Genomic DNA, 22976 nt, shown 5'->3' on the forward strand with positions numbered 1-22976 from the left:
CCTGGAGTACGCAAGTCACCTTCATCGGCGTGGCACCCAATCACGCCCCCATCCAAGCCTCTCCACGGGTCGTTATTCGCCGAAGCCAAGACCCTTCAAGGTCGTTCAAGGCCCGGGCTGGGTCCACTTCCGAGTTCCCCAAGAAGGAGCCACTTCCCATTGTCCATGCTGCTGATTTCTTTCCCTCAATCTCTCCCAACCGGCTGAGTAGAAAAAGCGCGTCTTTGCAAAGATTGGCCCACGGCACGTGTCGATCAGTGCCCGAACGCCCATTGCCCACGTAGCCTCTTCGTACCCCATTCTCAGCCATGCTGCTGCTATCCTACCGATATCTGTAAACGTGGCATGTTATTCTTGTTATTATAGTAGTGGACCTACCCATTCTCGCAACGTTGTCTACGAGTAGCTTTCTCTGTTCTTCTCCTTATTCCTCCTCTGTGTTGCCTTCTCTACGCCGTCCTCGCCAGCAGGTCGTCAAGTGCTTATCTCCCTTAGCTTGCCACGGGATGCACTGTCCGTTGAGACGAATCACTCGGTGCGGTGAGCGAGGTGTACGTACGTGTGCGTAGCTCTCCGTCCCCAGTCTGGTACCAATAGTCACTCCTACCTGAGCCATATTTGGCATGAAACAGCCTTGGCAGATGGTCATCCCTTCGATTCTCTTAGCGAGTTGCGCGACACACTGCCCAGATGTTGAAGCCTGGGCTGAGCCGTGTCCCATGTCAGGGAAGTCACCTTCTTCGTACACTCCGTACTCGCACGGAGTACGATTACAAGGGTGACAAGCACAATTCAAACGCCAAGGCTGGCCAGAGACAGCCCCTGCGGCTCCCGAGTCTCTTAGCTTCCTAACCTGTCTTTTGGGGCCAACAAACTCGCGACGCGTAACCCCTCGAAACTTCGGCATTGGCTGGCAATCTACTCGCAGAGCTGCTAACCTTGTATGTAAACCCTTGAGCCGCGTCTGCTACTCGACCGGGCTGGCACCCGTGGAGCTTGGCACTGCTATGAGGCAATCGCGCTCCTTCCCCATATGCCAATGCCATTCTGGCGGTTCTGCCCACTTTGCACCCTGCAGATTGTGATCGGCTTGTAATTCTTGTTTTTATCTCGATGCGGTTTTAGAATTCGATCTATCTACAAAGTCTGTTCCTCCGACAACGTTTCTGTGTGAAGATCAAATGTCAAGCATGTTCCAAGACCCAGTCACCAAAAGAAGGCAAGCTTTCCCAATCCCGCGGACAAGCCGTCATCTTGCATCATACTATTGTTGTTGTCATTACTGCTGACTGCCACGAAACGTTCTTATACATACATACGTGTACCTGAACGTTGGTCTTCTTCTTTGTTGCCACCTGACCACGAAACTGGGTGGCAATCCCCAGTCTGATTTATGCGTGTTTGCTTTCTGCACTCTTCTATTCCTCAAGATCTTGAGACAAACGACTCCCACCTTCGGTCTGGGTCGCACTTGGCACATCAGCACGACGTCGGGTGCTTCAACATAGATTCCTGTCTCTGCCTTCCTAACTCGTCACCAGTGCGAAAAGGAAACAAAATTGGGTCACACGGAATTCCATGACTCGTCATGCTCTTGCATCGCCCGGCCGAGTGCATGTGCTTCGTTGCACCAGGCTCTTGATTCCAGAAGCTCGTGGTCTGATATATTCAATCACGAAGAGCCATTGCCTCGATTGCGTAGCTTTATGCAACCGACCTCCGAGATGGGCTTATCATGGGTTAGATTGATATCACGCTGCCTCGACACTGGCTCCGAAAGCGTTCCTCTAGTTGCATCGGAAGGAAGCTCATTCATATCATCACAGACATCACAAGACCACAACGGGTCAAGCCGATTGTACTGTGACGCTCGGAATGATCGAGGCCACGTAGCGAATTATATTCGCCTCAGGCAGCCGACAGTCCTTTCCTTTGGGTGGCTCCTGTGGACATCCACCAAAACTCACGGACCCTCCGCATAAGGTGAACTGCTTACTTGCTGATACCCACGATTCGACAAGTCTCGTCCGACTCGGCTCGGAATGGATGGTATCACGGTGCGTCCTTGGTGCTGTAATGGGCTGTACTCTTCGACTCTTGGCTCATCCATGCCTCCCACGATCGAGTCTCGTTCAAACATGCTTCGTGTTTCCTGATCCAAATCTGTGTTGGCCTTAATGACCCGTCTGGCCTCTGGTCGCCCACCCCAATTTTCGAGGTCGTGCCCGCCCTGGTTCGTCTTGAACCACCGCGTTGCCCAAAAGCCAAGTCTGTTCTTTTCCCGTTTGAGTGGACGAGGCGTCATCAGCAACATCTGGACCGTATTCTCAAGGTGGTAGTTGTCGTATGCAACTGTGCCCACGAATATCATCCACAGTGTACTCAGTGTCCACTCGGCCGTCGCTGCGAAGCTCACTAGCGACCAACATTGGCTCGTGAAGACGACCGTATCATTGACAAACTTGGCGGTACAACCATAGATTCCAAGCATAACTAATAGACCCGCAGCTGCTCCACAGATTAGCCAGAAGCTTAAACTTCTCGAGTGTTGGGACGATTTCACTTACGTGGTGCAATGGATGCTGCAACTCGTTTCCATGCTTTCGAAACTTGCAAATGTCGGTTATTTGGAAGCCACTCTCTCATGGTTCGGTTAAGATACCAGTCGCAAACCTTGGCGAATGCCATGAGGATAATCTGGAAGCTGGTAAAGATAAGGTGATTCTTGCGCTGTCCGTCCACGCTTGAAAATGCCAGCGCGATGAGAAAGGCCGAGGATATGCTCGAAAACACCATTTTGCCCAATCGGAGCCACTTTCCCACGGGGGCTTTCCGTCCTATGAAGTAGTCGATTCCAAAAGTTGTCCAAAGGAGACATGCCACAATGATACTGGCAAGTTTGAAGCACAACTGTCTTTCTGCACCAATACATGATATAAACGGCCATGCCGCGTATGATGCGCCAATTCTGTGCCATGAACCATCCTCATTTGCTGGCCGGGTGATGAACCAGAAGAAAAAATATATCATTTGTGTTGACCAAATGATCACCGCTAATACAGCGGGTAAGGCTCGCCAAATGCCTGCATAACGGTAGAAGAAGCTCGATCTCTTCTGATACTTTTGTGGCACGTGAGTGTATTTGTTGGGTGCCAAACCCTTCGCCGAAAGCGGCCGTGAGTTCGAAGGACCATCAGTGCCTAGGTAACCCGTATAGGACCCGGGGTAGGGTGGGAGGATAGACTCCCTAGAGTCATTGGCTAACATGGGGATATGCTCGTCTGTCGCGCCGCCGGTATCTCTTGTCGAAATGAAATGGAGAGGGCAAGGACAAAGAACGGCGAGACGGAGAATCTGCTCAGTCCCTTATATTCCATGCGGAAAACTCGCCCCTTGTATCCTCAGCCACCGAGAAAACGGTTAGTCCAGACTGCACACATCTTTATGAGGTCCAGCCTCATGATGATCGCAACCATCCTTCTCCTAATTAGTTCCCAGCCCGTCCGCTGGGGACAGATGACATATCCTCAACTGGGGCAGACATCAAACCGCGATGACCTAAGAACAATCACATCAGGATTAATGGCCAACGCAGGGAAGTACTGCCGCCAGACTTCCTTAGTCACTAGATCCGTCCATCGTTTCGGCAAGCGTGCATGAATGGCGGAGGTTTGAATGAAGGCTTCATTACATCGCCGGAGATCGCTCGTTCAGCCCAAAAGCGTTGCTGGTAAAAGAAACGAAGCCAGCGATGACAGATGAAACCTGTACTAAGCGATCTAGCATTTCAGTATACCACCCATCCAGAAATCACCTCAAACGGCGCGTCCTGGGTGTTCTAGATGGCAAGACCATTGGTAAAGTGCAGGTTAAAACAGCAGGAGTTTGGAAAATTAGGCAATGGTTCCTCACAATTTGGTTACTCACGCGGCCGTGCACGAGCCGCCATATCTCCGACTTGCCCCCAAGATGACATATTGTGGTGGCTAGTGGTAGCCTTATGCACACTCTCGTCGCATCGCTACCAACGGCCTTAACCCGCGGTGTCCCAGGGTGTAATCAAAAAGGCGAATGTGCAGGTCAGCCCGAGTGATTTCTTAAATGGACAGGCGAGATAAGCAACTACTACTGATGTCTTGGACGGCAATCAGGAACCTATGAAAACCGTCAGACTCACGATGACTCTGGTTTCACGTGCTCTTTACCTCTTCGTAATCTCGATATTCCCCGTACAAGAGTATCCTCAACTGCCTTCGCGTGTACGGGAATAAAGTATTCACATGACGGAATTAGTCCATTCCGAGGTGAAGCAGTACTTTGCGGATGAAATGATGAGCTTGATCAGCACGTATACAGATAATTTTGCGATCTGGTGCAGTCTATTACGGATCTCCTCGCAGGCAGGCCATTGCATCTGAACAGATTCAACGAAGGAGCCCCGTTCGCTGGCTTCTTGATGCGTGAAACACATGTCACACGTGACCAGTATTACGACTCTCGGCACACCTGCTATACAGAATTAATATTCCGTACTCGTACAGGTGCCCACGTGCACTAAGGCTTTTCTCCCGATGTGCAAACTGACCTCGGTCTTGGCGTATTTGTCATGTTTCTCCCTGCGAACCCCTCACGCCTTGTCTCCCTTACGGAGGGGCAGATGCTTATTGTTTAGGTCCTCATGAAGTCCCCCACACAAACTTCCCCATGTCCGAATACATAAGCTGCATCTCTCACCAGATCCACACAAGCGATAACTCGTCCTCGGATCACACGGGCAAGCAGCAAATCAGATACAAGTTCTTCGGTTGATATGCCTACCGTTACGATGAAACCCTTGCCTGCGTACGGAGGCGTGCACTGAAAGTCCTGTTGGCGCTAGTCTACACACCATGCAGCGATCGATCGAGCAGCGGTCGATGGATGCTCACAAACCCCTTGGAATGGTCGGAATTCACGTACCTCCGTCAAAAACAACTGATATCCTCGAGGCAATGCCGCCATCGAATCTTCCCTCAGAACACGAACGAAAACCAGACATCAAACCCTCACGCGCAAATCCCTATGAGCCATTCTTCATCCCAGACTCTATTCTCAACATCAACATCCCTACACGACCAACATCAGACACCGACACAACTACCTCCCCATCGAACGACTGTCCAATTCTCACTCTCCCATACGAGCTCCTCACGGAGATTTTTCACCACGTCAAGATCCCACACTTCCAAGTTTGCCTAGCGCTGACGTGCAAGAGGATGGGACAGGTCGCGCGCGTGAAAGGCGTCATGGCACCGTGGCGAGGGTACCGAGATAAAGACGGGCTCTTCAGACTACTGGAGCGAAAGTCATGGATCCCACGATCACTGCGCTTGTGCCGGGCGTGCTTCGTCTTCATGCCAAAAGACCCGAACTACTGGGGCGACAGAATCGCGTTGGAGATGGAATACGACAAAAGTGACACGAATTGGCTCGACATTTTCAATTTCCTCCACGAAGACTGTTTTGGGGCCCATAGCTGTCCACAGTGCACAGTCAAGGGCTACAAGAGTATTTTTAGTGAGACGGCTTACAAGTCGCACATGCAGAAGGCCATCGGGCCTTATCCTGAGGAGTGGGGGGATAACTGCCCTGATGTTTGTCGGAGAATCGATCAACCATGAGGCACTTAAGCATGGTCGCGCCTGTACAAAGTCTTTTTGCGGCTCTGGGAGTTTTTTCTTTTCGGTGAAATGACGGAGCCATCGATTTTTCTTCCTGTTTACAGTTCACCACCGAGGCATACAGTTTATGCGAAATGATACCCATATTCGATTACGCGAACGACACGATTAGACGAAGATTGACGAAGGACGGCCGGAGGCCATACTGGAGTTGTTGAGAATATCGCTATGCCAGGGATTTGCATACTCCAGGGAGCTTTTCCTTTGGGTGGGGAGATAAGCACAAAATCAATGTAAAGATCGTTATGGTTGGAAATTGTACGATTACCGGCTCGGCGTTTTAGGAATTGACCAAAGGCTGGGTGGATGAGAAGTCTCTCTAGGAGATCTGGGCAAGTGGTGTCTCCTGAGCTAGCGACCAGGAGCAGAAAATGAAGCCTCTAAGAGTCAGGGCACCCCTTCAATTGAGGCATTGCTAGCACTCAGCCAGTCGATGTATTCTAAACCAAATGGACAATGCAAACCAGCCAACTTACCCTTTCGAGAAACCAGCTAGTAATGGTGACTTACCAAATAACAATACCGTATGTTGTAACAGGTCTAAAATACACTAAACTAGCTACTTGGTCTAGCATCTCATGCTGATGATTTGCGCTCCAAGTTAATGTGGAATCTGTAATATAGATAAACCTTGGAGTGTTGTATCTATCGATCATGGAGGCCTCAAGACTCCAAGTTCTACGGGGTATGTTTAACGGAATTTCATCGGCACTTGCGCCGTGACTGAGCAGTCTAACCTTATTTGACTACATAACACTGATGCAGCGACACGAGGACAAGTGAATACGCATTGCAGGAAACACCGTACTAGTTTTTCAACTCTGGTGAGATAGTAGCTGGAACCTTGTCCTTGACGTCGAGAGATTTGGACCCTAGGCTAATTGTGCGATTTTTAGGCTAGACGGGACAGCCAACGTCGGATGACCTAGCCTCGTGGTCAAGGCTCGTGGCACGGGATGACTAAAACCGTTATCAAAACTCATTTCCAGCTACATACATCGAACTCCAACGAGAGTAGGGAACGCAGCAAAACACACTTGTGAGAGAACACGATAACATCACTATCTGACAATCAGCGATATCGACTAGTTGCGCGCAACTCTTGAAGAATTGAACTGTGCCACCGGCTAAGCTGTGAGCGCGAGCTTGCCTGGGGGTACTCACAGCTTCCATAGTGCTAACCGTATTATAGCTTTGTGGAGGGATCAAATGGTAGCCTAGGAAGGCACGCGTGGAGACGCCATTCAGCCTGATCTGACTACGACTTTACGAGAGAACTGCCAGGAAGTCGGAACATGGTCTACCCAGGCCATCCCAGTCGTGGCTGTTTCGCGTGCCGGCGGAAGAAAGTCAAGGTGAGTGGAGTCACTTTCCAGGAGGTGTGGGAATTTATGATATCGGAATCTATTTACTGACGATCGCAGTGTGATGAGGCAAAACCGCAGTGCAATCGGTGCACCCGGGTTGGGAAGATCTGCCCGGGATACAGAGCGGACAGCGAACTATCGTTTCGGTTCGTCAAGGTGCTTAGATCAGATGACTCCTCCTCCAATGCAAGCTCTCGATCAAGTCCTGATCGCCAATTCAGTAAGCGCCGTAGGCGGCACGGCCTTTGAATAAATACAAGTACTCGGATTCTAACTTGGGACAGAAAACAATGGAGGAGCTTTAGCCATACCAGGCGCTGATTTTGGCTTCCAGGACGACTCATTCTCCAACGGCTCACAGAGGGCATGGGAGACCTCCAACGGGGACTTCGATTTCCAAACTCCGATCATCCAACCGTTACTGCTCCCCTGGGCGCACCTGGCGCTGCCTCTCTTCATCAATTTATACTCGACCTCTTCCGTACAGGATCCCAAGCAAGGCTTGCTCACATTCTTGCCCAGCTTGTATGCGAACTCGAATCCAGGTTCCCCCCTCCACCTGGCCGTCAGTGCAGCAACCGATGCAAACGCGGTGCGGAAATTGACGGATCTTGAAGCGATACATCAAGCTCGTCGAACACATGTCAAGGCATTGGTCGCCGTGCAGAAAGCCATTGAGGACCCTCAAGAGGTCACCAAGGATACCACATTGTGCTCGCTGTTTATTCTGACACTCTTTGAGGTAAGTGATGGCAGTCCTCTGCCAGCCAGGTTCACGTCGCTGAGTAGCTGAGAATGCGTGGCCTATCCAGTATATCAGCGGCGATACAATGGAAGCCCATGGGTCGCATATTGCCGGGTATGAGGCACTGCTAGATCTTCGATCCCGCAGTACAAATCATGAGTCACAGGAATACGCGTTGGATCTTTCAGTGGCAACACAGATCGTAAGTAACACCCCGCCTCGAGGTCCTGGGCTCGTGTTTGTTTGGCAGACTTTTGTGCGCCTTTCCGCTGAAGCCGGATCGACCACTGCTAGGTTGTCAAGCACCTCCGAAGTCGAACCGCACCCAAGCCGCGAACGATCCAGATCCTAGAAGGTCTCGACAAATCCGACCCCAGCACGGTCGCCATACAGATAAACCTTATGGTAGCACAGTACAATAACCAGATCGACACTCTAGTGGAGGCCGCCGTGCAAGCTGAGCAAGCCCACCCTGGTGCCGGAACAGCGACACCCGCGATGAAGCTTCTGTACAGCTCCATCCTCCATGGTGAGCAGCTCGACTCGCAAGCACACACCTGGCCGGATACCCTGGCGGAGCCAGGCTACGCCTACCAACCAGCAATGCAACCACTCTCCGGCTGGCCCGGCCCATTCGACGTCTACACGGCACTCGGCGTCGCCAACGACTGGAACATGGTGCGATGCGCGCGGATCATGCTGCTGATGTCAATCGTCAAATGTTGCCGGTTCCTGCGCGAAGCAAGCTACGGTTCTGTTGAAACAGAAGAAGCGTTCGAAAGATCCAAATCCAAAATCGCCACGCTTCTCGATGACATCGTCGCAAGCTTGCCCTACTGTTTGGGACGAGGTGATGCGAAGTGGAACCTACCGGTGTCCGGAATCGGGACAAGCGGGTTCGCGCTGCTGTGGCCGACAGGGATATTATTAAGGTGCCCTTTTGCGAGGCCGGAACAGAAGGCGAAGGCACTGGAGATGATCGAGTATATCGGGGTTTCGTTGGGGTTGCAGCGGGCGTTGTTTTTGAAGGAGAATTGGGAACGGGGCGTGTTTAGATAATTAGATAGATTAGGCCGCCATGACGAGTGCGCCTGAAGAACGGAGAGAAGAGGATAAGAGGGATGCCGATTGTTGGTTCTGTTAGGACTTACGATTTGCGATGGTGTTTTTGTGACAAAATAACAACTACAGATATGAAATAGTTCATCGATCTGTTTGAACACCTACCATAGATACTCCGTACAAGCTACTTAACCCTGGCCACAGTGTCATCGTTTCATTGATATTGCGGGTTGTAAATTGCATCGTTGTTCCGAGTAGCGTAGGAGCTGAACCTTCTGAAATGGCCAAGGCCGTTACATGCATCATGTCTAGAACACGAGGACGGAAGAAATGTTCTATTAGGAATACCCTGGGCGGCTTCCTAGCAAGCATATAACTAATAGGTCCGAGAATTCCTCGTACTTCGTACGAGATTCTAGTCTTTTTGAGCGATCCTCAAGGGCTTACGGACCTATTGCCTAACATGTTTACTCCGAGGCGTAGACTGACCCGAGATGTATTCATCGCGTGCCCTACTAACTACTATAACTCTATAGGTAACTATAGAAGACCTTTTCACTGGTTCCTCGATCTATTTTGACATATAGATATACCGACATATGAGAAATAGTGCGGACTCACACCTTTTTGCTAGTGTAGCTGGCCTCTGCTCTATATCTATCTGCTCGCGATCCCCTCCAGGCAGTTACCCCACACTGGGCGCTATGCGCCCCTGATATCACAGCCTCGCTGCGCTATGAATTCGCGCAATGAACTTAACGCAGTAGGCAGATTGCGGTGAGTTGCAAAGATAACGTTCTTTTACAAATATACTAGATCCATCTACTCGGTACCTGTTCCTCCCTGAGTGCTGTGAGATTGTTCAGTTTCAGCCTCAGAGACAAAAGGTTTCGCCATGAATCAGCTCAAGGGTACAGCGTGCGTCGAGAACGCGACTCGATCAGACATTACTTGATGAGCCCCATCCAGCATTGCCTCTATACTCAGTACCTTGACGGTTTTCTCCGTACGTGGCTCTGCAAAAGGGTGGTTGAAGGCTAAGGTCACGTGAGTGCTGCTAAACACAAAGATTTGGAACTTACATTATACTTATTATATGTCATATCACTCCAAGGGGACCCCAGTACCTGATAATTAGTAGGTATATGAGATTGGATTTCAATTATGACCAAGGCGAACAGTGAACTGATATCAATTCAGACGGGGTTCGAGGCGAAGGATTTCACGATGGTCACGTGGTACCCCTGTTCAACTGCGACCAAGGTGGCCCGCCGAGTTGTTGGCAACGCGCAGTTCAAGGACTCAGAAGCTGAGCTACGATGTCCTTGTAAAATATAATATCTTCTACCTTCTCTTCTTCATTATAATGTAGCCACTTGTGTCCTTCTTTGGCATAATTCATCAGCGGCATTGTGCACGACACACCCTCGGGACACAAGCACAAGCGCAAGCACAAGCACAAGTCGTGTGCTCTCCCCTTTAGGTGTCTGTGCCCCAGGGCTTCACCATCTCCCTCGGCTGGTCCGCTCACCTCACCACGACTTTCGATGTCCTTCCAAGTCCCCCAGAATGTGCCGTCGTTCTCGAGTTCACAAAGATCACAAGAAGACTCCTACTGGCGTTCAAAACAAAGTAATGGACCTGCGAGAGGAGGAGTCGCGGACGCGGTCACCTCGAAAATCAACGATATCTTCAGCGAGGAGGGAGGGGGTCAGCTCCCAATGTACAAGGACAAACCGCATTTCCCTGCCAGTCGGCGGCGCGGTCTACTGCAGCGGAAACGGATTCAGGGTCTCATAGGCCTGCTGGTGATCTTTGTCCTTTGGTGGACTGGTCTCTTGCCTCTGGGAGGCTCCAAGCCGCATTATGACCCCGCTGAGCACCAGCATACGTTCTTTGGCCATAATGACTGGTCTGCCCAGAGGGAGGCCGTCAAGGAAGTGTTTATAACAACATGGGAAGGGTACGAGAAATATGCATGGGGACTGGACGAGTACCACCCCCTCACACGGAAAGGGAAAAATATGGTAGAAGGTGGCATGGGATGGATTATTGTTGATGCTCTAGACACGGCCATTATGATGAACTTGACTTCACAGGTTGCAACAGCGAGGGAGTGGATCTCAACGTCACTCAGCTATAATGCAGACCATGATGTGAATACCTTTGAAACGACCATTCGAATGCTTGGGGGTTTGCTGTCTGCCTATTATCTATCCACCAGCTTCCCGAATCTTGCACCTCAACGAGACGATGACTTTAATCAGCCAGGAGAAGACCTGTACATTGAAAAGGCAACCGACCTGGCCGATCGCTTGCTTGGAGCTTACGACTCTCCTTCAGGGATACCGTATTCATCTATTAATCTTAACACATCTCAAGGACTGATCAACCATCTGGATGGCGGCGCATCATCAACAGCGGAGGCTGCAACTTTGCAACTTGAAATGAAATACCTCTCCAAGGTAACAGGAGAACCTGTCTATTGGGAGAGAGCGGAACTTGTGATCAACGCAATCGACTCGCAACAAATGGAAGATGGCTTGCTTCCTATTTTCATCTACCCAGCTACTGGCGAATTTCGTGGAGAGAACATTCGTCTTGGGTCTCGAGGAGACAGCTACTACGAATATCTGATCAAACAATATCTACAGACAGGTGGTGTTGAGACTATATATCGGGACATGTGGGATGAGGCCTTGGAAGGAGTCAAGAAACATCTGATCACTTACTCCAGCAAAGCGTCACTAACGATTCTCGCTGAAAGGCCCAGTGGATTAGGCCATGTATTGACGCCCAAAATGGACCACCTGGTATGTTTCATGCCTGGGACAATTGCACTTGCAGTCACTGGTGGACAGACGGTCGAGCAAGCAAGAAGGAATCTTGGCAGTGGTTGGACCAAGAAACATGATGAGGATCTCGCGCTTGCGGAGGAGCTAATGAAAACATGTTGGGGTATGTACAAAGTCACACCGACTGGGCTCGCGCCCGAGATCGCCTACTTCCACATTGACAACCCGCCTCGTCAATGGCAAGGGCATCTGGATCCCAATTGGACGCCACCTGTATCATCAAATCTGTCAGATGACATGGACGCGGATTGGAGAGCCGACTACGACATCCACGATATGGACGTCCACAATCTACAGAGGCCTGAAACCGTCGAATCATTGTTCTACATGTGGCGGATCACGAAGGATCCAAAGTATCGAGAATGGGGATGGGAGATGTTCGAGGCCTTCCGCGAGCACACCAAGGTGGTGGATGAAGTTGAAGGCAAGGTCTATGCGTATAGCTCTCTCGACACCGTCATGGACAACCCAGTGAAAGAGCGAAAGCGAAGAGACAATATGGAGAGTTTCTGGATGGCCGAAACCCTGAAGTACTTCTACTTACTCTTCTCCGGCGACGATTTCTTCCCCCTGGACCGCGTCGTTTTCAACACGGAAGCTCATCCCCTGCCGGTATTTGATATCAAGGGAAGTAAAGTATTCAAGACTGGTTGGGAGAGAAGCAAAAAGGGTGCTGTTTCGCCCAAGGCTGCTGATCATGATGGGAATGGGGAGAAATCAAATGGCGACTTTGTACAATTCCCGGGCCGGCGCGTTGGAGACGGCGTGCGTTTCGGCGAGGATGGGAAACCGATTGAAGCGAAGTCTGAACATGATCACGAACACGACGATACAATCGAGCACGGCCACATTGAAGAAAGCGGCCATGGGAAACCATCAACTGAGCACTCCATTCTAGAGGTAGGCAAAAGGAAGGACGACCCAAGTGACTTTGGCGGTGACACAGAGGGTACTCTGCCGCTGCAAAACAGTCGCGGGGGCCGCTCCAAACCTCAAGATAGACTGGAGAAAGAGGAGGAGGAGGAAGCCAACGCTGACGATGATGAAGAGCTCGTTGGTCGCCGTGGTTCGAAGGATCATTGAGCGCAGAACAAGAGAGGAATAATGAGCTCACTTGAATCCCGTGGCGAGTTTCTCATTGAGTGCTTCTCTCAAACTTTCATTGCATTGCATCAAATTACTTGGTATACAAAATTGGGGTGGTCTGCGGCATAGATGAATTTCAAGGGAAGAAAGCGATGTAGGGATGGATACTCGCGAGGTGTATATATACTCCTAGGCTACTATTGACCGCCAATTGGTGTTCGTTTTCAGGATTACCCGGCAGTAGGGAGTTTTTCCTTTACTTCGTCCGTTTGTCCTGTTCTTTTTGCGTTTGTGAAGAGCCTCATTTTCGCCCGGGTAGATATGCTCCGCTCCGTCGTATCTAGGCTAGCATGTGGGATGGGGGATTCCATTCAGGTGACCTGCATAATGGCGCGTCTTGCCTGTGGATAACCTATCGAACGTGTAAGAGCTGGTGGATTGGTGACGACCAAGGGAGAGAGAGTGGGACAAGATATGGAAAGGCGGGAATGGGAAATCAAACCCCCTTCCTTTCGAGCCTGGATTCATTATTTATTGTTATTCTGGATCTCATGTAGTCTGTGCATGGCTCCTAAAGTTGCATATGGGCAAAAGAAAAGCAGCCTCATCACAGGCAGATCCTTCGAATCTAGTCCATCCGCTTCTTTTCCCGGTCTTGTCGTTTGGATGGTTGATCCATATCCTCCGGTTTATTTTTGTGACCTTGGTCTATCATTCCTCGTTATGTTTCATGTTATCATTCATGGCAAGACGTGCGGATTGATGTGCTTTCTTGCCTTTGTGCGGTGACCAGGAGTAAGGTTTGCGGGGTCCCCGTGGCCCGCCGCTTTTGTTTTGGTCTGGTCTCAAGCTTCTTTTGAAATTGGGAAAACTTTTCTGTCTGGGGCATGTGGAGTTGACGGAGCTCAACATTTCTGTTCCTGCCGTATGATCCAGAAAGCCATGGCTGAGCAGCTCTCGTGGTTGATGCTAGATGGGATTTTGCATGGTTTTTGGAAAGAATCTCCTGCTCGAACCGCCCGAGATGGTGGACTGGAACCAGTCCCATATTAAGAGTTGATTAGAGGCATTGGGCAACTCGGTCTCAAGCAGTTGCTGACACCCCCAATCTCTGTGCTGGTATAGTCTGAAAATTGGCTTTCTTTGCACTCAGAACTTCGGCCCTCTCCTTCTTCCAGTATATTTTGAATCAGTCTTGACGATCTTTCCCTTACTCCGCATCTTGTCCTTTTTCTTATGGACCCACGCCTTACTACCCTTGATATCCTCACTCCTCTTCCCCTTCTTATGCATGGCCTCTCGGAATTTCCTGCCGTCTTCAATGTCGACGCCATCCATCTTGGACACCGTTCCTGTGATATCGCCTCCACCGACGCTGAGGACGAGGTATGTCTTGACGTTCTTGGTCCCACCGTCGTCCTCGAGGATACCAGCGCCAAAACCTGCCCGCACGGCGGCGGAACTGATCATTGTGCGTTGTTGTTCGTTTTTCGGGTAGAACTGGCACACCGCTCTCCCGCCTCGTTTCAAAGCCGCGTAGAGTCCGTCGAAAAATCTTCTCAATCGGCCCTCGGGACTCACTCCACTTGTCTCGGCGTTGCACAGCCATTGAATGGCGCTGATGCTGATGGCCGCGTCGAATGCACCCGCTCGAAACGGGATTCCTTGGCCCATATCTGCTAGGAACAGATCTCCCTCAACGTCTTCTCTTTGCAGCGCGATGTCCAGCATGCTCGGCGCAATGTCCATCCCAACCCAGATGTGCCCGTCCTCCGACAGGATCTCACCTGAGAGCCCAGAGCCGCAGCCTATGTCGAGGATGAAAGAGGACTGTTCGAGGTCGAGAATTTCAAGGGCCCGGTTGGTCATAGAAGCCTGGATGGCTTGTATACGGGAGGACGTGGTATATTTGGCGGACTCATTGTCGTTGTAGTACAGGTCTGGCGGTAAGACGTCTTCGGGGCGCGACATCGCTAGTTTTGGGTAGGCCTTTCGTGAGAAAAGGGCTATATTCGCCCGAGCCACAAATTTCCTAGAGTTGGTCTGTTGTGGCTATGAATGCCATGTCATATGTTGTAGCGAAGTTCACGGCGCAAAGAAGTTTTGTGGAGGGCCCAAATATCAGCCAGACTGCGGGGAAGCAGTGATTGGCGGAAAGTCGGACCTTCGATGGTCACGTGGTAGTACGGTGGACCAGATCTATCAATGCGACTTGGTTCAAATGACCGACTGCTACCCCCATTGTAGGACCCTCCCACTACCGCTTTATGTGCACCCGTCACAGTGGGAAAAGCAGCTCAGCTTCGGCTCAGCCTCGTCCAGGGACCAGTCTAAGAGAGAGGGCAAGAAATGAAATTCAAGTTCAAACTTGCCAAACCCTTGGCAGGCTGCACCGACCCCCAGGTCTCTACTAAAATCCATCCGCACCCTTGAGGTGGTTGATGAGCCTCGGAAACATTGTCCACAGTATCTTTCCAATGCGCACAATCTATAGTTACACGATAATGATTATCTTTGTCTTAGCATCAAGATGTGGATAGCTACAAAGGCAATGATCGGAGCGCGGAGGGCACTCACTGCCTATTCCTACTCCCGGTTTTCTACTTTGAATGACATACCCCGTGTCAAATGTGCAAAAAGGAGCGAGGTAATCTTCCAAATCGAAGGCAATATTCAAATCTTTCAGTACAAAGGCGGGTGGTGCATGTACACCAAGGGGGCCACTGGCATAAAGCTTTGGTGTCTTGGATGGTCACCAAAGAGAATTCAACAGCTTATCTCAGACATTCAAGAGATGGAGCAGGAGAAGGAGGAGATTGACTCTCGTACCTAACAATAGCTACTATCGTGATGACGCTGTCTGGACACTGCGGTCTCAAGCAGCTCGGAGGACACCTCAAAGCGCGTGTCTAGATTCGGAGTTGATGGAATGCCTTACTCGTGATATTTCAGCCTATCTCGCGCCCGAGTCGGCGGCATAGTACGAGTCGCGGGGAATACAACATAGACGAGGATATCTACTCTATGGCAAACCCGGCTGTGGCAAGACGTCCTTTGCAATGGCTGTCGTAGGGCAGTTCAAATTATCCGTCCATATCGCTTCGCTTCCAGATAGTGGTATGATAGATGCTCGCATGTTGAGCTTGTTCCAATCCCTCCGGGCTGGTGATTTGGTTCTTCTCGATGACATAGACTGTGCCGGTCTAGGCCGGGAAACTCAGCAGCCTGTTCAAAACGCCGTCGTCTGTAAGGAACAGGCCATTGTCGCTAAGCGCCAAGCCAAAAAGCCCAATGATGAGGTCGATGCGAAGGTCGATGAGAAGGTCGCTGGGAAACCCGAAAACCAGCTGCCTCAAATGGAGTCACGCTCTCTGGTCTCAATGCCATCGATGGCGCCGCTGCACCGCCAGGACACACCCTCATCATGACGACAAACCACCCTGAACTCTTGGACCCAGCATTAATCCGTCCAGGCCGGATGAATATGTACGTGCAGTTCAATTATGCGACCAAACAGCAGTTCAAGAACTCTTCACCAAAATGTACACCCCGCACAGTCTCAAAAAACCTGCCAGGTTTGATACCAGCAAAATCCCAAAGTTGGTCGATTTGTTTGCCAACACCGTCCCCGCAGGTGAGTTCACCCCAGCAAAGATCCAACAAGTTCTCCTCGTCTATCGGATCCGCCCTCAAGCTGCTGTGGATCGGGCCGTGGATTTCGTGCGCCAGAAGCTTCCAGACAGATACCGTGAACCAAGCTTCGCAGTTACCGATCCCAAGTACCCTCAACCGAGCCATCTGCTTATCCAAGGATTCAATGGCAATGAGGGAATTCGAGGAACCGCCGAGGAACCCGAAACGGACGGGAAAACCGCGCTCTGGGTGCATGTGTCACACAAAAGGAGACATCAGCGGAGGGCCGGAGAGCTTTCAAAGCTTCAAGGGATTGTAAAGACTGTCCCGAATGACATCAGCGCCAAAGGAATAGCTAGCGAGACGTTTTTATTTCTTCCTGACGAAGGGCACTTAGTATTTGGGTGTGCAGAATCAATCTGGTTGGATGCTCTTGACGCAACATGGCCAGCTGTTGGGAAAGGGGAATCTAATGTAGTTGTCTGGTGACGTTATTGGACCGAAAAAGAACGATATGTCTGATCGGGGTTGAGAGGAACAGAATCTGAACACTACTCAAGATTTTATGTCTGGCCATGGCTCTGGAAAGAAAGCGATCAAACGGGCGTCGGAAGTTGATATCGATGTGTATCAGAAGCTTGGAGGTTGGTTATACATGACTCCTATCGGCGTAGAATCCATTATCTCAAAATCACTCCGCGGATGAAGTCGATGACAACGCCATTCTTCCCTTTTGTTTTCGCAGAGAGTATGATTGTATTCAAGATGTTCTCTTGCTCACTGCTAAGCTGGTGAAATTGAGTGCGTGTTCTATTTGCAGACGAATTGTAATTAACAATTAGCGACGAGACGGTAGGTTCAACTTACCACTTGACCGTCGTACCATCCAGCCCATTTGTCCTTACTGGAGATGCTCGTACGATACCGACCACTCCGAGGACCCGATTAAGTCACGTGAGATGGCTCGCCATGATTGGCGGAGAGGCAGCCGCGAAATTCCCAGATGAGCGATTGCGAGGTGGGGCACAACCTAGCATTTCCGCAAAGGAGTATTCAGATCGAGAACAAGATAGGGCGACCCAGGAAAGATGGGAAAATCGCGATATTCTGTATCCAGGACGGTTGAGGTAATATCCCAAGACGTCACAGGGTTTCTACCCCATCCTTAGATGTTAAAGCATTCTCGACTTGCTCTTAGAGCGCTGGGAGCCGTCCCAGCGACCTGTTCAAAGTGTTGGAAACTGGTGCTATTCGGTCAATGAGCGGGGCTAAATCAGCGATCAACTTGGCGGTATTATCCGAGAAGAACCTTTAGGTAGCATTGGATGATGTTGCATATATAAATGGACGAAATATTATTCTAGCTTCTTCCTTCCTAGATGTTTTCTCCCTGTACATCCAGATTCTTTGAAGGTCTTTCCAGACAGTGTGCAACGGTGGATTGTTTTCTTCCAAAATTACTCACATCCAATACCCAACAAACATTCCAATATGGCTAACGCACCTCGAGAAGGAAATACTGTTTGGCTCGTCACTGGCGCCTCGAATGGTAAGCAATTATAAACCGTAACCTTCGTAACGCCGCTCATCACACCAGGGCTCGGCGCCGCATTTTTACCTCCTCTGCTCTCTCGTCCCGCCACCACGGTAATTGCTCTCCATCGTGCCGCCTCTGCAGTTGCCGACTTCTCGGCTTCTAGCATTCACCCTACCTCCGCCATCTACACCCACCACTACGATGCGAAGGACACTGAGCAGGACGTTTCAAGGCTGGCGGAAGACCTCCGCACAGAGCATGGTATCGAGCGTGTTCATGTCGTACTTGCCTCCGCCGGCATGGTAGATGGGATGAAGCCCGCCCTGAGCACCGGCTGGGATGAAGTTCAGAAGCATATGAACGTCAATTTCGGAGGACCCTTGAAGCTCGTTCAGGGTTTGAAAGGGCTCTTGGGCTTGGATACCACCACTAGAAGTCCAACTGTCAATGGACCGAAGTTCATCCTCATCTCTTCATCCGTTGGGTCCTTGGGTACTCCGGAGCCAGTACCAGGATGTCTAGCATACGGATCAAGCAAAGCAGCCGCCAATTATCTCATCACTCGTCTGCACTTAGAGTTGGCGGCGCAGGACTTCACCGCCGTAGCCGTTCACCCAGGCTGGGTGCGAACGCGCATGGGATGGCATGCCGCAGACCAGTGGGGCGCCAGTCGAGATATTGTGCCTTTGAGTCCAGAGGAGAGCGCGACGGCAGTGTTGAAAGTTGTTGATGAGGCGACCAGGGAGAAATCCGGCGGGAAGTTCTTGAGTTATGATGGGAGTGAAATGGCTTGGTAAAGGAGTGACGAAGTCCCCGGGGTGGTAGAAATGATATGGACTGTTCAGAGATCACGGGCGTAGGAACATGGGATCTCGATTGATGGCCCTACTCAGCTTCACTCTTTCTAAGACTACAGATTGGTGCAGGACAGAAAACTGGCCAAGCATAAGTGGCAGAATATCGATGATACGACACCGCAAACGCCTCTTATTGGTCGTGAAAATCGCAGACAGCAAAGCCAGAAAGCACCAAAAGTCAATCTGATGAAGCAATCGACCCTGGCCTTTTCCAAGAAAAGGGGTACTGCCTCGCGAGGCTGAGGCCGATATCACGTGGTAGATGCCAAGCCTTGGTGTGCTTGACGTCATCGAGACAGGGGGGTTTGTTATCTGAACGTGTCCTCTTCCCGCGTCTGGCTCCCTTTTCTACTGGGTGGATCGTGGAATAAACGCAAGACGACAAGGTGACAGCTGGGGAGTGGTCCTAGTTCCAGACCTTCTTCCTCCTTATTCCCCTTCCTATACCTATATAATAATGCCTATGCTGAACTCTTCTACTTTTCTGATGTGTCCTCCATCAGGATAAAGCTGGACTATTGCCCCCATCGAACCGTCAAGCGCTAGTCGTTACCTTTCCCACTCCGCTATTGCAACCATTCCATCCCTACCCCACTAGAACAAGAAGAGATGTACATCCTGCCCCTCCTCGGCTACGCGGGCCTGGTGCTAGGCTTCGGGTTCCTCACGCTCTCGATCGCGTCGGGCCTGTACTACTTGTCGGAGCTGGTGGAAGAACACTCGGTGTTCAGTGCGAAGCTACTGAAACGGCTGGTCTGGGTGGTGATTGCGATCCAGGTTCTCCTGTGTCTGGTCGACAGCTTCCCATGGCAATTGACGTTATTGGGAGTAGGGAGCCACTTAGTGTATGCGACCAACCTGCGACATTTCCCGATCGTCAAGTTGACGGACCCTTTCTTCCTGTCAAGTTGCGGCCTGGTCATCCTCAACCACTGGTTGTGGTTCAGGCATTTCAGCGCCCCTGTCGGATACAGAGGTGTGCCCAGTTCGAGGAGGGATTGGTACTCCACGCCTGTATATGATCAACCCACGTTTACTGAGATCGCGTCGTATTTCGGGCTGTGCGTCTGGCTCGTGCCTTTCTCCCTATTCGTCAGTCTGAGCGCAGGCGAAAATGTCCTCCCTAGCATGGGATCGGAATATGCGACGGGTGAAAGAGAAGGAGTGGGATTCAAGAAGGGACATAAAAGGAGAAACACCGGAATGGCCAAAGCTGCGGTTAACGGTGCTAAGGACTGGATGAGCGAGACTGGTGCGGTCATGGGCTTCTGGAGGGCTGACAACGTCCGACCAACAAGAGATTTTGATTGATGCTTTCGTTACACAGTGAGAGCCAGAAAAAAGAAAAAAGCTGTGGAAGGATCCGTTGGGCAAATTCACGATTTTTGAAGGCCGCCCTCACCACCATGCAGTCAATTTCCAGTGACAATTGCCCTCGATATGAATGCAAAGACGACCCTAGAAGATCATATACAGTTGGTGGGATGTTCTGAACTGGCGCAAAAGAACAGTCAACAGTACCTGCATCACCCGATCGGGGAGCCGGGTCCTTGAAGACCAACCACACACCTTAAACTCTAGCAAATTCGCCACCATAATTGTCATGCCGGCTACTGGCTGATGGTGAGCCACGACGAGTGGGCGTTGACGGGAGGAGAAAATGTCCGAGATGAATCTGCTGATGACGACGTAGACTGCCACGACGGGATACATGATACATATATGCCCTGGGCGATAATTTGCTGCCATGAGATCCATGAATGTTACAACCATGTCTTCGAGGCAAGGATTATGTAGACAAAATGATTGATTAATGCATTGATGCCTTTCTCTCTCACACATACACACATACCCTCTCTCTCTCTCTCTCTCTCTCTCTTTCCAAAATGAAAAATTGCTTAGATTCAATGTTCATGTTCGCCGCGCGAAGCAAAGAACTGACAGACTACAGTCGCTACTCTACCCCACTATCGTCTCATTGCCGCATAAGGCATTCTCATCAGCCACTTACTATAGTCTGATCAGTAGTATCAGTCGCGTCTTGCGCGCACCATAACATGCCATACCATACCATCCGATAACATCTCACACCTCAGCTCACGCCAAAAAACATACCAAAAATCGTGAACATGTAGATGATAGCCGATGTTGTCTGTGCTATGGGATCACAATCCCAATGCTACTCTACTTAACAATGCGGACAGCCACCACCACCACCACCACCACCACCACCACCACCACCACGACGCATGACCAAAACTGCGGTTTCAGTCACTGAGGCTCAATGCCCGGCCAAAACCTCGTCTCAACGTCGAGAATATGGCGCCACACAGCCTTGTAGACGTCGAGCCTGCGGACGACGGCGTCTTCACGAGCAGCCAGCTCATCCGTGACCTCGGCGATCTCGCGCACGAAGGCCTCAAACTCGGGGCTCGTCCAATTCGGAATGAATTCGTGGCGGAGGGCGCCGCCGTCGAGGTCGTTGGAGGACGAGGAGTTGGAGGTGGGGTTGGGGCTTGATGCTGGACCGGGGCTCTGCGGCGGGTTCGTGTGGTAGGAGGAGCGGGACGTATTTGTGTTGTTTCGGTGCGGGTGAGATGTCGGCAGGTCTTCGGCGGTCAGAATCGGGATGGGTCCTTCGGAGTCGGCTTGTGAGGCCGCGTAGTTGGAGGTCGGGGCGGGCGGGTAACTGGGATTTGGGGTGTTGCTGTTGCTGTTATTGCTGTTGTTGTTGGTGGTGGTGGTGGTGTTGGTGAATGAATAGTGGGAGCTGGGGCGCGACGAAGGCAGTGGCGGCCGAAGTGGTGGAGAAGACGTCTCGGCGGTGTATGGAGCGCGGATGTACGATGCGGCATAACTCCACGCCCTCAGGTAGACAGTTTCCGTGGCCCACAGGACCACGAGACCCTCGAGCAGCGACATACTCGGGTCGGTCAAGAAGGCGCGGAACAGGTCGATGTATTGCTTTGTGGCGGTATCGGCCGTGAACTGCGAGTCGCCTGGCCGTGCGGGAGACTGAAGGTCAAGACCATACTTCTGCGCTGTGGTGGTGAAGAAGTCGATCTCGCGGTGGATGTTGTTCAAGCAATTGGTCAACATATTGACAATGCGCCAGCGAAGACTGGATGGTTTATCGGCAATGAAGACGTAAGGAAGGTCAACTCGTGAGAGAAGACTGCCGATGAAGCCGATATATGCTTGGGCATAGAGTCGGTCTTGGGACAGCCATCGTGACAGAACGTGTTTGGGAAGTTGGCCCAGTCCAGCTAGTCTAAGGAACGGATGTTGCGTCGCGGCTTGGAACTGGCCTGGAGAATTGTTGAGGAGGATGCTAGTGAGAGACGGAAGATGACTGACGATTTGTTGCTGCGGCTGTAGATGTGGAGCTGGTGAAAGGACGTGATGGTAGTGAGGGTTATATTGTGAGTTGTTCATGGTACCAGTGTTGACAGAGTGGTGGGATGAGACCGACTGGGTGTCGCTCATCATCGACTGCCGATGATTCTGGGCATATTGCTGAGGATATGTGGATGGTGAATTGGCCCACATTTTTGGTTGTAGATCGTGGAACACCCCCCTCCTCTGCTATTATGACCAAGAGGAGAGAGTGGGTGACACAAGGCTGAGGACGACAGGCGGGTCGCTCCAATAATTGAAGCAAAGTCGTCTAAACCTGGGACAAGGCACTGTTCTCGAAGACTATCATGGCAACCCTGGTGGGTTTCGTCGTATAATTAAGTCAACGACAAGAGACAGACCCCCGTTCCCGCCTTTCAATTAAGTCCGGCCTAAGCTGACCGACATAAGGCTGAACAGGAATCCGAACAGGGATGATGGGAAGGGTAGGATAACCAGATTTAGAATTGTCGGGGCTTCTTGAATACGGATGACAATCCGAGGACGAGGGCCTCGACCAGGTTTGTGTTGTTGTAAGTCATATACGAATACCTGGCGAGGCGCATAGTTCAATAAAGGATAGAAGTGTGTATTAGTTCCATGACATGAAGTTGAGTTGGAGCCGGAGCCGGAGCCGGAGCTGAGTAGCTACTGTAAAGTTTTGGACGGTATGACAATGTCGGGGCATGTAAATAAGCTGGTACGAGTAATTTGCTAA

General features: G+C 50.9%; 10 protein-coding genes across 10 annotated transcripts; 7 read left to right on the forward strand and 3 right to left on the reverse strand.

Moving 5' to 3' along the window:
* Positions 1-1963: 1963 nt before the first annotated feature.
* A1O9_12513 (uncharacterized protein) lies at positions 1964-3267 on the reverse strand (the record flags this gene model as incomplete). Its single annotated transcript, XM_013398500.1, has 2 exons — positions 1964-2508; positions 2568-3267. 2 exons carry the CDS (start codon positions 3265-3267, stop codon positions 1964-1966), a joined length of 1245 nt encoding a protein of 414 aa, XP_013253954.1.
* A 1802-nt stretch (positions 3268-5069) lies between these two features.
* On the forward strand, positions 5070-5660 carry A1O9_12514 (uncharacterized protein; the record flags this gene model as incomplete). The annotated part of the gene is made up of 1 exon (XM_013398501.1): positions 5070-5660. The coding sequence occupies exon 1, from the start codon at positions 5256-5258 to the stop codon at positions 5658-5660; it is 405 nt and encodes a 134-aa protein (XP_013253955.1). The 5' UTR covers positions 5070-5255.
* A 1355-nt stretch (positions 5661-7015) lies between these two features.
* A1O9_12515 (uncharacterized protein) lies at positions 7016-8891 on the forward strand (the record flags this gene model as incomplete). Its single annotated transcript, XM_013398502.1, has 5 exons — positions 7016-7075; positions 7145-7307; positions 7372-7829; positions 7900-8034; positions 8127-8891. 5 exons carry the CDS (start codon positions 7016-7018, stop codon positions 8889-8891), a joined length of 1581 nt encoding a protein of 526 aa, XP_013253956.1.
* A 1550-nt stretch (positions 8892-10441) lies between these two features.
* On the forward strand, positions 10442-12832 carry A1O9_12516 (mannosyl-oligosaccharide alpha-1,2-mannosidase; the record flags this gene model as incomplete). The annotated part of the gene is made up of 1 exon (XM_013398503.1): positions 10442-12832. One exon carries the CDS (start codon positions 10442-10444, stop codon positions 12830-12832), a length of 2391 nt encoding a protein of 796 aa, XP_013253957.1.
* Positions 12833-13984: 1152 nt separating this feature from the next.
* A1O9_12517 (uncharacterized protein) lies at positions 13985-14806 on the reverse strand (the record flags this gene model as incomplete). The annotated part of the gene is made up of 1 exon (XM_013398504.1): positions 13985-14806. The coding sequence occupies one exon, from the start codon at positions 14804-14806 to the stop codon at positions 13985-13987; it is 822 nt and encodes a 273-aa protein (XP_013253958.1).
* A 1088-nt stretch (positions 14807-15894) lies between these two features.
* Positions 15895-16263, forward strand: A1O9_12518 (uncharacterized protein; the record flags this gene model as incomplete). Its single annotated transcript, XM_013398505.1, has 1 exon — positions 15895-16263. The coding sequence occupies one exon, from the start codon at positions 15895-15897 to the stop codon at positions 16261-16263; it is 369 nt and encodes a 122-aa protein (XP_013253959.1).
* Positions 16264-16375: 112 nt separating this feature from the next.
* On the forward strand, positions 16376-16957 carry A1O9_12519 (uncharacterized protein; the record flags this gene model as incomplete). The annotated part of the gene is made up of 1 exon (XM_013398506.1): positions 16376-16957. The coding sequence occupies one exon, from the start codon at positions 16376-16378 to the stop codon at positions 16955-16957; it is 582 nt and encodes a 193-aa protein (XP_013253960.1).
* Positions 16958-17959: 1002 nt separating this feature from the next.
* Positions 17960-18802, forward strand: A1O9_12520 (uncharacterized protein; the record flags this gene model as incomplete). Its single annotated transcript, XM_013398507.1, has 2 exons — positions 17960-18017; positions 18066-18802. The coding sequence occupies 2 exons, from the start codon at positions 17960-17962 to the stop codon at positions 18800-18802; spliced, it is 795 nt and encodes a 264-aa protein (XP_013253961.1).
* Positions 18803-19471: 669 nt separating this feature from the next.
* On the forward strand, positions 19472-20173 carry A1O9_12521 (uncharacterized protein; the record flags this gene model as incomplete). Its single annotated transcript, XM_013398508.1, has 1 exon — positions 19472-20173. One exon carries the CDS (start codon positions 19472-19474, stop codon positions 20171-20173), a length of 702 nt encoding a protein of 233 aa, XP_013253962.1.
* A 960-nt stretch (positions 20174-21133) lies between these two features.
* A1O9_12522 (uncharacterized protein) lies at positions 21134-22411 on the reverse strand (the record flags this gene model as incomplete). Its single annotated transcript, XM_013398509.1, has 1 exon — positions 21134-22411. The coding sequence occupies one exon, from the start codon at positions 22409-22411 to the stop codon at positions 21134-21136; it is 1278 nt and encodes a 425-aa protein (XP_013253963.1).
* Between the last annotated feature and the right edge of the window lie 565 nt (positions 22412-22976).

This window comes from Exophiala aquamarina, assembly GCF_000709125.1.
Source record: "Exophiala aquamarina CBS 119918 chromosome Unknown aczIA-supercont1.24, whole genome shotgun sequence".
Lineage (NCBI taxonomy): Eukaryota > Fungi > Ascomycota > Eurotiomycetes > Chaetothyriales > Herpotrichiellaceae > Exophiala > Exophiala aquamarina.